General features: G+C 40.2%; 1 protein-coding gene across 1 annotated transcript; it reads left to right on the forward strand.

The window, feature by feature from the left end:
- Positions 1-1721: 1721 nt before the first annotated feature.
- Positions 1722-15201, forward strand: LOC119614652 (ATP-binding cassette sub-family G member 1-like). The gene is made up of 6 exons (XM_037970768.1): positions 1722-2006; positions 12481-12598; positions 12666-12846; positions 12915-13060; positions 14310-14548; positions 14616-15201. The coding sequence occupies exons 1-6, from the start codon at positions 1895-1897 to the stop codon at positions 14918-14920; spliced, it is 1101 nt and encodes a 366-aa protein (XP_037826696.1). The 5' UTR covers positions 1722-1894; the 3' UTR covers positions 14921-15201.
- The last annotated feature ends 579 nt before the right edge of the window (positions 15202-15780 follow it).

The raw sequence follows: 15780 nt of genomic DNA on the forward strand, positions 1-15780 counted from the left end.
AGTCTGGACTATAGAACTGTTTATATTCTGGACTATAGAACTGTCTATAGTCTGGACTATAGAACTGTATATAGTCTGGACTATAGAACTATCAATAGTCTGGACTATAGAATTGTCTATAGTTTGGACTATAGAACTTTCTATAGTCTGTCTATAGTCTGGACAATAGAACTGTCTATAGTATGGACTATGGAACTGTCTATAGTCTGGACTATAGAACAGTCTATAGTCTGGACTATAGAACATTCTATAGTCTGGACTATAGAACAGTCTATAGTCTGGACTATAGAACAGTCTATAGTCTGGACTATAGAACAGTCTATAGTCTGGACTATAGAACAGTCTATAGTCTACACTATAAAACTGTCCATAGTCTGGACTATAGAACTGTCCATAGTCTGGACTATAGAACTGTCTATAGTCTGGACTATAGAACAGTCTATAGTCTGTACTATAGAACTGTCTATAGTCTGGACTATTTTAACAGTCTATAGTCTGGACTACAGAACTGTATATAGTCTGGACTATAGAACTGTCTATAGTCTTGACTATAGAACTGTATATAGTCTGGACTATAGAACTGTCTATGGTCTGGACTATAGAACTGTCTATAGTCTGGACTATAGAACTGTCTATAGACTGGACTATAGAACTGTCTATAGTCTGGACTATAGAACTGTCTATAGTCTGGACTATAGAACTGTCTATAGTCTGGACTATAGAACTTTCTATAGTCTGGACTATAGAACAGTCTATAGTCTGGACTATAGAACAGTCTATAGTCTGGACTATAAAACTGTCCATAGTCTGGACTATAGAACTGTCTATAGTCTGGACTATAGAACAGTCTATAGTCTGGACTATAGAACTGTCTATAGTCTGGACTATTTTAACAGTCTATAGTCTGGACTATAGAACTGTCTATAGTCTGGACTATAAAACTTTCTATAGTCTGGACTATAGAACTGTATATAGTCTGGACTATAGAACTGTCAATAGTCTGGACTATAGAATTGTCTATAGTATGGACTATAGAACTGTCTATAGTCTGGTCAATAGAACTCTCTATAGTCTGGACTATGGAACTGTCTATAGTCAGGACTATGGAACTGTCTATAGTTTGGACTACAGAATAGTCATAGTATGGACTATAGAATAGTCTATAGTCTGGACTATAGAATATATGCTGCTTCATTTTGACGCTCGGGTGTTTTTGGTTTTAATTATTAAGAAATGTCCGACATTAATCTTTAAAGTTGCCCAATATTTAAATTAACGGTTAATTTTTAATGTTTTTGTTTAAACTTGATAAAATATAAAAATTATACACATGATGTGTCATCTAAAAGGCTCTTAAAAATGTTAATTTAATGACAAATGGTTTATTACATTGTATTAAGAAAACCAACAATTGTTGGTAATAAAACAAAATTATATTAATAATAATAATAAATAACAATAAAACCACAGCCAAGAAAAACGTTGACTGCACTTCAGTATAAATTTAATTAATTATTTTATTTATTTATTAACTTTTTTTTTCAAACATAGTATTTTCAAAGTCAAGGTTTGATTAACTGGTAGTGAATAGTAGTTTTTTTTATTATTGTAATTATTGTTTAATTAACAATATTATTTGTTTATTCAATGCCCTTTAAAACACTTAAATATTGAAATTATTAACTAAATTTTATTATCGTTTTTTCTCATTCTCTTTACAGTTAATCAACAGTTTTTTTTTTTTTGTTAATTCCATAAAAATATGTTTTTATACATTTGCCAGTTATAAATTGAAATAAATTTTGAAAATTTTTGAGATTTTGAAAGAAAATCTTAAAGTATTTAAAAGTGTTATAAAAAAAGCGAAGGTGAAAAGAACAAAATTTAAAACACAATGGAGTTAGAAATGGAGAATTCAAAAATGTTGAAAAACACCAGTATCGTACGCAATATTGATATAGAATTTAAGGATCTCACCTATAAAGTTAAAGTGCCAAAGCAAAAAGGTAAGTTTTTTTAATAAAATTCTCTTAAATATTTTAAAAATTTTAAATAATTATTGCATTACTATTGTGATTGAAATATTGTCGTGGAACATCATCATATAATTAGTTGCAATTAAAATTAATTTGTTAATAATTAACATTTTATCTGATGCTGTATGTCATGTTGTCGTCTTGCACAGTGGGTTATTTTTTATACCATTTTTTTATAGCAATTCGACAGACTAAAACTAGTTTTGTAATTATTTGAAATTTAATCCACAAATATTTCCTTATTTAATAAAACTAACTGTTATTTATTACTACTTTCGATTGATTTAAATGTTGCCTCTCATTTAATACAATAATATTCTAAACCATTTTTTATGTAAATTTTTTAATTTGTTTATGCTAATTATTTGATATAATAAATAGTAGTTATTAATTAATTTAGAGATATATTTTAAATAAGTCTATAAATCTATAAACAAGATTTTATGCTAGAAATCCGTGTCTGGTGTTGGTTGCTTTGTGCTACACAAGTCGGTTTGAAAACTTTTTTTAAAGTTCTTTCTGAACGTATTTCCCAAGAAGTTTTCTATTTCAAGATATAATTATCTGGAGTAATATCGCCCCCAAGATATCCATATTTTTAACGGGGAAAAAATCATCGTTAAAATAACCTCCAAACATTGCACCATATTCCCTGCAGAACCGCCGCAAAAGTATTTCTTATCACACGCGCCTTATCTATAAGTTACATTCTTATTCGTATCTGCTCTTCTCTGCATAAGTCTAAGAGAACCTGTTTTTTAAACTCTCGTACATATTTCCAGTCTGCAATGAAACCAACATAAACTGGACTATATTACCTTAATACTCTGCATACCAATAGTTGTTAAAGGTTTTCCCTTCCAGAAATAAGTCCAAGAAAATAAAAGAGCTTGTGATCAGCATTCTTATCTCTTTCGACACTGCTAGGACTGCTAGGAAAGCGGTGAGGTGTCGAGTCCAAATCTATAAAAATACGATCTGAATCGATCATGGCCACATCGAATCAGGGAATCAGGAATCAGTTAATACGTCCATTTTTCCTTTGTTGATGTCGACAATCTTCTGTCCCTTCGGATATTTCTTATAGCATTTTCAGACTTCAGCAAACCTTTCAGTTCATACGCACATTTTGTCTCCCTTGCCAGTATATTAATTGGTATTATGGTCGCAATAACAAAAGCTGCTTCTCGCTGCCTATATACATATAAAATCTCTACAGTATAAGTTTTCGGGTAATATCACTCGAGCCTACACTACCAACTAAACGGCGCGAACGTCGAGCGCACATTAAGACTTGCCAGGTTTTAAGAGGAGGAGGAGGCGGTTTTGATCATAGTCTAGAAACCATTTCTGTAGAGTTTCATCACCGTGGGTTGATAATTTTCAATCGTTTTTAAAATATACATCAATTAAGACCTTACTGGTCTTGATCTTTAAGACGAGTCGTTGGAATTACTTCAGCTCTTTCTGGCTTCAGACGTAGACCAGTAAGCCGCCCAATATAGAACAAACGCTCCTGCCTTTCTGATTGGAGAATCCACGAAGGCATCATTCTTCTAATTGCTCCTCTCTTGAGGGCTTCCCCTGTGGTAGGGTATATACTAAGATGGTACATTTACTTTCCATTGTCAAAGAACAATCATCGAGCTTATGTACCGCTCATCTCAAAAACTGCCGCTATTGGTAGGATACTGCTTATTAATCCCAGTAGGCTATCTATCTATCTATCTATCTATCTATCTATCTATCTATCTATCTATCTATCTATCTATCTATCTATCTATCTATCTATCTATCTATCTATCTATCTATCTATCTATCTATCTATCTATCTATCTATCTATCTATCTATCTATCTATCTATCTATCTATCTATCTATCTATCTATCTATCTATCTATCTATCTATCTATCTATCTATCTATCTATCTATCTATCTATCTATCTATCTATCTATCTATCTATCTATCTATCTATCTACCAATCTATCTATCTGTCTGACACTAAAAGAGCGTCTGAAATTTCTAGGGGAAATCAAACCTTAGCAAGTGGATAATATCGTTAAATATAGGTTGTTTGATCACATCATAAATAAAGCAGAATCCCACATTAATTCTTGTATTTATCGAATCCAACTATTTACCGTTTTAAATATCCCATTTTTTTGCAATTCACTTTCATTTTCAATGGAAAAATTCTCAGATCAGTATTACTCAATTAGTGTTTTTTTTTGCATAAATTATCGCCGCGGTTTAAAAAATAAAAACTAGTTCACAATTGAAGACAATAAAAGTCAACTGATACATGGAGTTGACTAGAATTTTTAAACTGAAGTGTGTGTAATATATTCTGGATGTTATATTTTTTTGTATTTTTTTTTTATTTTATTATAAATAATAAAAATAAATATTGTTTTCTTATTTAAAATTCTAGCAAAGTACAATGCTTTTTAAATGTTAAAATGACACATATGTATATGTATGTAAATAAACAAATGAGTAAAGATAGGCAGAGAGAGATATATAAAATATATGTCAGTGGGTTACTGTAACTAATTGTCTGTTAGGCAAAACGAAAGTGAAAGATAATAGAATTGAAAAAAATATTAAAAAGGATTTTAGCAGACGTTTTGTCAGTTTATAAATTTGCAATATTTTTATTTTTAAGTTACTGAGTTAATTTATCATTTATTAAGCATTAATAAAATCAATATAACTTTTTGCAACTAATGACATTTATTGGTCTTAATTTAATTGTTATATATTTTTCATTTAACATTTTCAATAGACACACAATTTGCAACACTTATTGACATCTAATTTCCATTTAATTAGAATATTTTTTTTTTATTCTTTGAAAACTCAATTAAAATCTTTGTTGGATATGATTGCAAAACTTACTTGCAATAATTAACTAATTATAAATGCTTTTCACATATAAATTTCAATGCAAATGTAATACAAAGTCAATGATTTTTATTTAAATTTAATAAAAAAAAATAAATAAATAAAGAAACGAACGATCCGTAATTGAGGTAAATAAATAATTCAATATTATGGCAGTTTATTCAACTTGAGCTTGAAAATGTACTAATTCAAATAAATGTTATGAATAAGTCAAAATGGAAAGGTTTTTGAGAACAAATTGACAGCTAGTCCTGGTACTATAAATCATAGAGTATACTAGAAATAAGAACAACATACAGTGCACATTCGATCAATCAAAATTTTGTTTAAAATAATTAATTTGTAGTGAAATTATCGAATAATCGAACTTTTGTGAAATATGTAATAAGAGAGAATGTTCTGTGAAATAGTCATCTCAGAACCTGATCAGAAGTAGCTAGACTTGCAGGTGAACGCAATGACATCTGAAATATCAACTCAAGCTATCCAGAGTCCGAAAATCAGCAGGTTAGTAAATGAGGACAAGCGAAGAGATGCCTAGATCAATTGAAGAACTACAACTCGAGCTTTGGTCGTTTTAGTAAGTTGTGTTCCACAATTCTCTCTCCAATCCGACAAAGATGGATAAGAAGATATCTATTAGCTTTCCAGACATTCCCATTTTCGACTCTTCACAACCTGCCTACCTTATACACCAGCTGAAATTGCATCTAAGGCGATTGACCCCAAAGAAATAGCCATGCTGATCTTAAAAAAAAAACTTTGCGAGCGGGAAGTTGAGTACCTAACGATTGTTTTCAACATATTCACTTACACTTGGAAAAAGGGTAGAGTCATTCAAGTACTAAAACCTGAGAAAGACGTGCCAGAGGAACAATCATACAGGACTATATCTCTTCCATCAATTGTCGCCTGAAAGCTCTTGAAACTCTAGCCCTCCTAGATGTGCTGTCCTAGCAGCAACTTGCCTAACAGCATTAACGTCCATTACCAATCAGATCTCACAAGGATTAAAGCAGCATAGGCACTCTGAAAGGACGTTTCTCCCCGCACCTCTTCAAGGCGTCGATATTATATCGGACGACTGTACTATCATGACGACAATGGGCCACAACGTTAATGAACTGTGTGTTCTTGTGAATGATTATCTCGACTGTGAATGGTTATCACGAAACCTGAAGTTATCACTAGCAAAGTCAGGCTGCTTACAAATTATCTCAGAACATCACCTTCACGGGTAATCGAAGGTTCTCCCAGTCCAGGAATACAACCTCAGTTTGAATAATCAGATTCTCCTAGGATGTCACTTTATTTTTCTAAAGGATAGAGCTGCGCTCAATTTTTCATAAATTGCTAAAGTTCGTAAAGTCGAATTTTTGTTTAGACTTCGCCAAAACCTTTGATACAGTCTGCCAGAATGGTATATTGACATGGGATTTTTAGTTGATCCAGCAACCAGGCCTCGACTAATTTACGAAATGGGTACTCTATTTGAACACGTGTGCCAGATAATCGTTGTTCCTGCTAGAATGAAGTATCTTGGTGTAATTTTCCATTTCGTCATTTTATGGAAAAGGCGAAAATAATATTATCTGATATACTGAGGCGCTATGGCGGCCATGATAAGAGGTTGTGACTTCCGTCTCCTACACCTTTTCAGCTAGGTTTTGAAAATCGTCAAAGCAGTTAGGGAGGCTTATGAGGTAGCAGCAAAGTATTCTTATTTTGAATAAAAGCTAAAACAACTCAAAACTTTTTTTAATATACTGACAAGTCCAGTATATACCAATTCCACTGTATTTACCCACCGTTATAGATTTCTATTGACTATTGACTATATACATACATCAACATTTTTCTCTTCTCTTATCTATTAACTAATATAATTTGTATTGAAAATTTAGCAAATAAATTATTTTGCAATTTGTTCTCTATGACTTGATTAATTTTTGTTTTGTTCGTAATTTATTTTTATTATGTAAATATTTTGATTTCAAAATGCATCATTAAAGTGAACTAATATTTGCAATTATTTTATATGTATTTTAAAATTAATAAAAACAACAACAAAATATAAAAATAAAAACAATTTTATAACATACGACACAATTAATATTACCGAGATAATAAAGGTTTAACCCAGAGGTAAGAATTTACTTTTAAAGGATTTGGTTGAGCTGGATCGAAATCTGGCATCAGAATTTGTCCATCACGAAGTCTTGATGTGTATAATAACCTCACATTTAAGTAATGGGGCTTGCATTTTCTTCTTTATATATTTCTCTAAAGTGGCTCAATCGCTATCGAAATCGGTTTTCTTTTTCTTAGAATCAGTAAAATTTTAACTATGTACATATCTTTATATAAAATTTGACTATTGATTTTTACCCACTGGTCGCAAGTTTTGTACGTATAGTTCCCATCAAATTCCGCCATATTCGCATCAAATTATCTCACATTATAAATCATTTAACTACTTAAAAAAATATGCAGTTAATTAAATATTACTGGAAAATCGATTTGTCTAAGAAAACCAGTTAGTGGGACATACTGATTTCAACACGTATTTACATTAAGACTCTTGACAGATGGCTTTCAATTTAATCAAGAATGGGTGGGTTATTTTATGTAACTACTAATGGTTTATATTAGATCTAACATTTTATAAATAATAAAAATACTTTATTAATTGTTAATTACAATACTTGTATTTGTAGGACTATGTCAATCAGATGACAGTTAAATTTATTTCCTTAATCTTTGTTTAGAATAAATTACTTTACGATAAGTTGCGTTTCAGACACGTGCAGTGATATTTTTCTTATTAAATGTTAAATTTCAATTAGTGTTAAAGTAAATATTTGTTTATAAAATTATTTCACTTTAAACCAGTTTATGGGTAAATTAAATACATTTTAAGTGTTAAAATCACATTCAATCATTTTTTTTTAGAATTTAAAATTGTATGTATGTAAGAATTTGTGGCGAACAATCACGTGAATTGTTAATCGAGGCAAATTTTTAGTACGTCTTTCAGGGTATGAGAATAATATGGTAGATATATAGATAGATAGATAGATAGATAGATAGATAGATAGATAGATAGATAGATAGATAGATAGATAGATATATAGATAGATAGATAGATAGACGATCTCCTATCTATAGCTCGCTCGCTCGCTCGCTCGCTCTCGCTCGCTCGCTCGCTCGCTCCGCTCGCTCCTCGCTCGCTCGCTCGCTCGCTCGCTCGCTGCTCGCTCGCTCGCTCTCGCTCGCTCGCTCGCTCCTCGCTCGCTCTCGCTCGCTCGCTCGCTCGCTAGCCTCGCTCGCTCGCTCGCTCGCTCGCTCGCTCGCTCGCTCTTCGCTCGCTCTCTCGCTCGCTCGCTCGCTCGCTCGCTCTCTCGCTCGCTCGCTCGCTCGCTCGCTCGCTCGCTCGCTCCTCGCTCGCTCGCTCGCTCGCTCGCTCGCTCGCTCGCTCGCTCGCTCAGCTCGCTCGCTCGCTCGCTCGCTCGCTCGCTCGCTCGCTCGCTCGCTCGCTCGTCCGCTCGCTCGATCGCTCGCTCGCTCGCTCGCTCGCTCGCTCGCTCGCTCGCTCGCTCGCCTCGCTTCCTCCTCGCTCGCTCGCTCGCTCGCTCGCTCGCTCGCTCGCTCGCTCGCTCGCTCGCTCGCTCGCTCGCTAGTACGCTCCTCTCGCTCGCCGCTCGCTCGCTCGCTCGCTCGCCTCGCTCGCTCGCCTCTCCCTCGCTAGCTCGCTCGCTGCATCGCTCGCTCGCTCGCTCGCTCGCTCCTCGCTCGCTCGCTCGTCCTCGTCCTCGCTCGCTAGCTCGCTCGCTTCGCTCGCTCGCTCGCTCGCTCGCTCCTCGCTCGCTCGCATCGCTCGCTCCTCCTCGCTCGCTCGCTCGCTCGCTCGCTCTCGCTCGACTCGCTCGCTCCTCGCTGCTCGCTCGCTACGCTCGCTCGCTCGCTCGCTCGCTCGCTCCTCCTCGCTCGCTCGCTCGCTCGCTCGACTCGCTCGCTTCGCTCGCTCGCTCGTCGCTCGCTCGCTCGCTCGCTCGCTGCCTCGACTCGCTCGCTCGCTCGCTCGCTCGCTCGCTCGCTCGCTCGCTCGCTCGCTCGCTCGCTCGCTCCGCTCGCATCGCTGCTCGCTCGCTCGCTCGCTCGCTGCTCGCTCGCTCGCTCGCCTCGCTCGCTCGCTCGCTCGCTCGCTCGCTCGCTCGCTCGCTCGCTCGCTCGCTCGCTCGCTCGCTCGCTCGCTAGCTCGCTCGCTCGCTCGCTCGCTCGCTCGCTCGCTCGCTCGCTCGCTCGCTCGCTCGCTCGCTCGCTCGCTTCGCTAGCTCGCTCGCTCGCTCGCTCGCTCTGCTCGCTCGCTCGCTCGCTCGCCTCGCTCGCTCGCTCGCTCGCTCGCTCGCTCGCTCGCTCGCTCGCTCGCTCGCTCGCTCGCTCCGCTCGCTCGCTCGCCGCGCCTCGCTCGCTCGCTCGCTCGCTCGCTCGCTCGCTCGCTCGCTCGCTCGCTCGCTCGCTAGTCGCTCGCTATCCTGCTCGCTCGCTCGCTCGCTACGCTCGCTCGCTCGCTCGCTCGCTCGCTCGCTCGCTCGCTCGCTCGCTGCTCGCTCGCTCTAGCTCGCTCGCTCGCTCGCTCGCTCGCTCGCTCGCTCGCTCGCTCGCTCCTCGCTCGCTCGCTCGCTCGCTCGCTAGCTCGCTCGCTCGCTCGCTCGCTCGCTCGCTCGCTCGCTCGCTCGCTCGCTCGCTCGCTCGCTCGCTCGCTCGCTCGCTCCTCGCTCGCTAGCTCGCTCGCTCGCTCGCTCGCTCGCTCGCTCGCTCGCTCGCTCGCTCGCTCGCTCGCTCGCTCGCTCGCTCGCTCGCTCGCTCGCTCCTCGCTCGCTCGCTCGCTCGCTCGCTCGCTCGCTCGCTCGCTCGCTCTCTCGCTCGCTCGCTCGCTCGCTCGCTCGCTCGCTCGCTCGCTCCTCGCTCGCTCGCTCGCTCGCTCGCTCGCTCGCTCGCTCGCTCGCTCCTCGCTCGCTCGCTCGCTCGCTCGCTCGCTCCTCGCTCGCTCGCTCGCTCGCTCGCTCGCTCGCTCGCTCGCTCGCTCGCTCGCTCGCTCGCTCGCTCGCTCGCTCGCTCGCTCGCTCGCTCGCTCGCTCGCTCGCTCGCTCGCTCGCTCGCTCGCTCGCTCGCTCGCTCGCTCGCTCGCTCTCGCTCGCTCGCTCGCTCGCTCGCTCGCTCGCTCGCCTCGCTCGCTCGCTCGCTCGCTCCTCTCGCTCGCTCGCTCGCTCGCTCGCTCTCGCTCGCTCGCTCGCTCGCTCGCTCGCTCGCTCGCTCGCTCGCTCGCTCGCTCGCTCGCTCGCTCGCTCGCTCGCGCTCTCTCGCTCGCTCCGCTAGCTCGCTCGCTCGATCGCTCGCTCGCTCGCTCGCTCATCGCCTCGCTCGCTCGCTCGCTCGCTCGCCTCGCTCGCTCGCTCGCTCGCATCGCTCGCTCGCTCGCTCGCTGCTCGCTCGCTCGCTCGCTCGCTCGCTCGCTCGCTCGCTCCTCGCTCGCTTCGCTCGCTCGCTCGCTGCGCTCGCTCGCTCGCTCGCTCGCTCGCATCGCTCGCTCGCTCTCGCTCGCTCGCTCGCTCGCTCGCTCCTCGCTCGCTCGCTCGCTCGCTCGCTCGCTCGCTCGCTCGCTCGCTCGCTCGCTCTCTCGCTCGCTCGCTCTCTCGCTCGCTCGCTCGCTCGCTCGCTCGCTCCTCGCTCGCTCGCTCGCTCGCTCGCTCGCTCGCTCGCTCCTCGCTCGCTCGCTCGCTCGCTCTCTCGCTCGCTCGCTCGCTCCTGCTCCTCGCTCGCTCGCTCTCTCGCTCGCTCGCTCGCTCGCTCGCTCGCTCTCGCTCGCTCGCTCGCTCGCTCGCTCGCTCGCTCGCTCGCTCGCTCGCTCTCTCGCTCCTCGCTCGCTCGCTCGCTCGCTCGCTCTCTCGCTCGCTCGCTCGCTCGCTCGCTCGCTCGCTCGCTCGCTCGCTCGCTCTCGCTCGCTCGCTCGCTCGCTCGCTCGCTCGCTCGCTCGCTCGCTCGCTCGCTCGCTCGCCTCGCTCGCTCGCTCGCTCGCTCGCTCTCTCGCTCGCTCGCTCGCTCGCTCGCTCGCTCGCTCGCTCTCTCGCTCGCTCGCTCTCTCGCTCGCTCGCTCGCTCGCTCGCTCGCTCGCTCTCTCGCTCGCTCGCTCGCTCGCTCGCTCGCTCGCTCGCTCGCTCGCTCGCTCGCTCGCTCGCTCGCTCGCTCGCTCGCTCGCTCGCTCGCTCGCTCGCTCGCTCGCTCGCTCGCTCGCTCGCTCGCTCGCTCGCTCGCTCGCTCGCTCCTCGCTCGCTCGCTCGCTCCTCGCTCGCTCGCTCGCTGCTCGCTCGCTCGCTCGCTCGCTCGCTCGCTCTCGCTCGCTCGCTCGCGCTCTCTCGCTCGCTCGCTCGCTCTCTCGCTCGCTCGCTCGCTCGCTCTCTCGCTCGCTCGCTCGCTCGCTCGCTCGCTCGCTCGCTCGCTCGCTCGCTCGCTCGCTCGCTCGCTCGCTCGCTCGCTCGCTCGCTCGCTCGCTCGCTCGCTCGCTCGCTCGCTCTCTCGCTCGCTCGCTCGCTCGCCGCCAATGTGAATAGATATAGGTTTCGAAATGGTGGATAGTAGACATTTGATTTAAATCTTTCTACATCGAAAGTGGCTGGGAATACTTCTGAAGGACTTTTGTTCATTTTACGAACAATGCGGCAGAGGAATGAACTTTCCATGTAATGTGTTGCACGGTCCACTGGCCAGTTGACTTCAAAAGTGGGTGTGTTTTTGATGAATGGCATATGTTGCGTAAAAGTATATAGGTATCGGGAACAAGTTGCCTAATTTTAAATTAACACATTGTAATATCGATAGAACAGTGAAACACACCTCGCGTTACGACGGTGCTCCAGTGAGTCAAAGTTATTGGATATCCTACTGTCACTCATAAAAACATTCGCCCTCTCCTATACGCGGTCGAGTAGATCTAAAATTGACTTCGAATCGCCGCCCCATATACATACATATATACATATGAGAGTTGTTTAAAAAAAAGGAAACAATAATTTTACAAATTTTAAAACTATGAACAAAAATTCCAGCTGTTTAAAAATCTCTAAATCATAAGGATTAATAAAATATATTTTTAGTTTAATTTGATATCGAAACCTTTTTTTAAGTGTTATAATCTTGAGGATTTCTAAAATTACAATTTCTTACCTCTTCGAAAACTCGTATAGATATAAAGTTTATAAAACGTACTTGCTTTTTTAACCACTAAAACATATCAACAAAGCCAATGTGCAATGACTATTCCGTTTAAGTATTTGCATTTCCAATCAACGAAATACCATTGTAAAATTCTTTAACCCTCCACAAACAACCGCACAATGGCATAAACTAAAAAAATATGTTTAGACATTTATTTATTTGTACAATTAATAAAACAATTAACACTTTTTCATAAACAAACGCATGAAACTGAAATGTTATATTTAAATAAATTATTGTTTATATATTTCTTATTTCTTCTAGAAAAGAAAACCGTACTTAAGGGAATTTCTGGTAAATTCGCATCGGGTCAATTGACAGCAATTATGGGTCCTTCAGGAGCTGGCAAATCTAGTTTAATGAATATTTTAACGGGATTTACGTAAGTATTTTGAAACGATTTACAAAAAAAAAAGTTTTCAAAATTTTACTTTTCATAAAATTTTTAGCAAAACTGGTGTTAGTGGCACTATTAATTTTGGCAATGCCCCCAAGGCCCGCAAATTATGCTGTTACATTATGCAAGATGATCATTTTTACAGTCTATTTACTGTCGAAGAAACTATGATGCTGGCCACTAGTTTAAAAATCTCCAGTAATTGCATGAGTTTAAAGGAGAAGAAGCTATTGGTGGGTAGATAATTGAAAAGAGGGAAATATTTAACAAATTTATTAAAAATTATTAATTCCATTTGCAGATTGAACAGATATTGGATAGATTGAAATTGTCCAATACCAAACATACACGCTGTAATCGTTTGTCTGGCGGTCAAATGAAACGTTTGTCAATAGCTTTAGAATTGATTGATAATCCTGCCATATTGTTTTTAGATGAACCCACCACGTAAGTGTTGTAAATATAAATTTTAATTTAGTTTAAAATTTTTAAATCTATGCTGATTATATATAGAGGAGAACTCAGTGACCTTGACCTCAATATTGAATTCTCGTATTTCTTACTTTTCTAAAGAAAACTGTCTTGAGAAGAGACTTTTCTAAAGAAAACTGTCTTGAGAAGACACTTTTCTATAGAAAACTGTCTTCTTAAGAAAGCTGTTCTGAAAAGAAACTTTTTTTCATGAAAACTGTTCTGAGAAGACAATTTTCTAAAGAAAACTATCTTGAGAAAACTCTTTTCTAAAGAAAACTGTCTTGAGAAAACTCTTTTCTACAAAACTGCCTTAAGATGACACTCTTCTAAAGAAAACTTACTTAAGAAGACACTATTCTAAAGAAAACTGCCTTGAGAAAACACTTTTTTAAAGAAAATTGTTTGAAGAAAACACTTTTCTTAAGAAAACTGCTTTGAGAAGTAACTCTTCTGAGAAGACACTTTTCTAAAGTTGTCTATAGAAAACTGTATTGAGAAGACACTATTCTAAAGAAAACTGTCTTGAAAAGACACTTTTCTAAAGAAAACTGTCTTGAAAAGAAAGAAAACTGTCTTTCTAAAGAAAACTGTCTTGAAAAGACACCTTTCTAAAGAAAACTGTCTTGAAAAGACACTTTTTTAAAGAAAACTGTCTTGAAAAGACACCTTTCTAAAGAAAACTGTCTAGAGAAAAGTCTATTCTTAAGAAAACTGTCTTGGGAAAATACTTTTTTTAAGAAAACTGTCTTGAGAAGACACGTGTTTAAAGAAAATAGTTTTTTTTTGTAAAGAGCGCTGTTTTACGAGGACGCATTTCTAACAAACTGTCTTGAGAAGAAACTCTTCTAAAGAAAATTTTCTTGAGAAGACACTTTTCTACAAAACTGTCTTGAGACAGTTTTCCAAAGAACACTGTCTTGAGAAAACACTTTTCTTAAGAAAACTGTTCTGAAAAAATACTTTTTTAAAGACAATCTTCTAAAAAACTGTCTTGAGAAGACACTTTTCTAAAGAAAACTATTTTAAGAAGATACCCTTCTATAGAAAATTGTCTTGAAAAGACACTCTTCTAATGAAAACTGTTCTAAAGACTTAGAAGGTACATTTCTTTAGAAGGTACATTTCTAAAGAAGTCAAGTTAGATGGGAAATAACATGAACAGATCGAAATTCAGAGATTTTATATAATTTGAATGTATCCCCTATTTTCTCTATATTTACAGAGGCCTCGATAGTTCCAGCTCATTTGATACCATTCAACTGTTACAGTTGTTGGCCAATGAGGGACGTACCATTGTTTGTACCATCCATCAACCCTCCAGCAATATATATAATCTCTTCAATCAAATTTATGTTATGAGTCGTGGCTACTGCACTTATCAAGGTAGTCCCGGAAGAACTGTGGACTATTTGAAATCAGTGGGTCTTGAGTGTCCGGCTTATCATAATCCAGCTGATTTTTGTAAGTGGATAAAACATTATAAAACATAAAAAATCTAAACTTTATTATTGCCTTCCCTTTTTTTTAGTATTGGAATGCGTTAATGGTGATTATGGGGACTATACCGATTCTTTGGCACAAGCCGCCTTATTACCACAATGGCGTCATGATTACTATGACGAACAGTCGGTATCGTCAACTTTACATAATGTACAAATTGTTAGAATGTCTGACACATCGCGACAATTTGAGGACAAGAAGAGTTTATCTCTTTCGAATGCTGTAAATAAGCATATGTATCCACCGCCCGAATGGATGCGTTTATGGTTGCTGATCGGTCGTTGTCATGTGCAAATCTTTAGAGATTGGGTATGTAAATCTTGGAAATACTGATTGAAATAATTTAATTATAGTTTTGTTTTACGTTTTGTTCAATTTCTAACTAAACCCTATTAAAATCTTTACATCAGATTAGCTCTGGAACAGATAGTTTAATTATTAGCTAGAAATCTAGATATAGAATATAATTTGTAACTTTAATTAGAAGGTGAAGTTACCTGTCAATTTGTGGTAAAACAGATAATTTACTTAATTACCCTCAGCTATGATGGGGATTTCTCAGTAAATGGCTTCTTAAGTAAAATAGATTATTAAATGAATACTGTTAAACATTACCTTTCTAATGCGTTCCGTACTAGGGTAAAGTTTTGGGTTCTGTTTTCCAATGATTGGGGCATAATGTGTTGCGGGTGTATTTTCGTTTTTTATGTGAACCTCGTTGTTTTTAAAACGCTGAGTTGTTTTCTGTATGAACATGCCTTTATTTTTGTTTAGTTCTTTGGGTTTGTTGTTTGTGGTTTTTTTTTTTTTGTATTTGTTAGTTTTTTTTAGGCAGCATTGTTTCTTTTCTTTATGGTTTTGTAGGGTCCGGTCCAGGTAATGATGGCCCAGTGGTAGGAGTTCTTTTTGTTTTGTTGAATTTCATTTTGTTTTTTTTTGATTGTTTATTTTATTATTTTCACATAGATTTTTTGTTTATGTTTGCTCAGTTTATTGTGTGGTTTAAGGTCAGCTGTTCATTACTGGAAGTCCATTATGAAAAATGAGCTTTTGCATGCAGAGTTGTATGAAAAGAGTAGAAACAAGGTTGATTTTTATAGGTAGATTTGTAGTTTATCCGAAGGAAGAGAAAAGTTAAACGATTTTTCTCTGCGAAATTTCTTGTAATGAGTTCAAGGCCATAGGAAATAAGT

This window comes from Lucilia sericata, unplaced genomic scaffold, assembly GCF_015586225.1.
Source record: "Lucilia sericata isolate MDLA Ls3-8-SP2 unplaced genomic scaffold, ASM1558622v1 Contig003202F_arrow, whole genome shotgun sequence".
In the NCBI taxonomy this organism is placed as follows: domain Eukaryota; kingdom Metazoa; phylum Arthropoda; class Insecta; order Diptera; family Calliphoridae; genus Lucilia; species Lucilia sericata.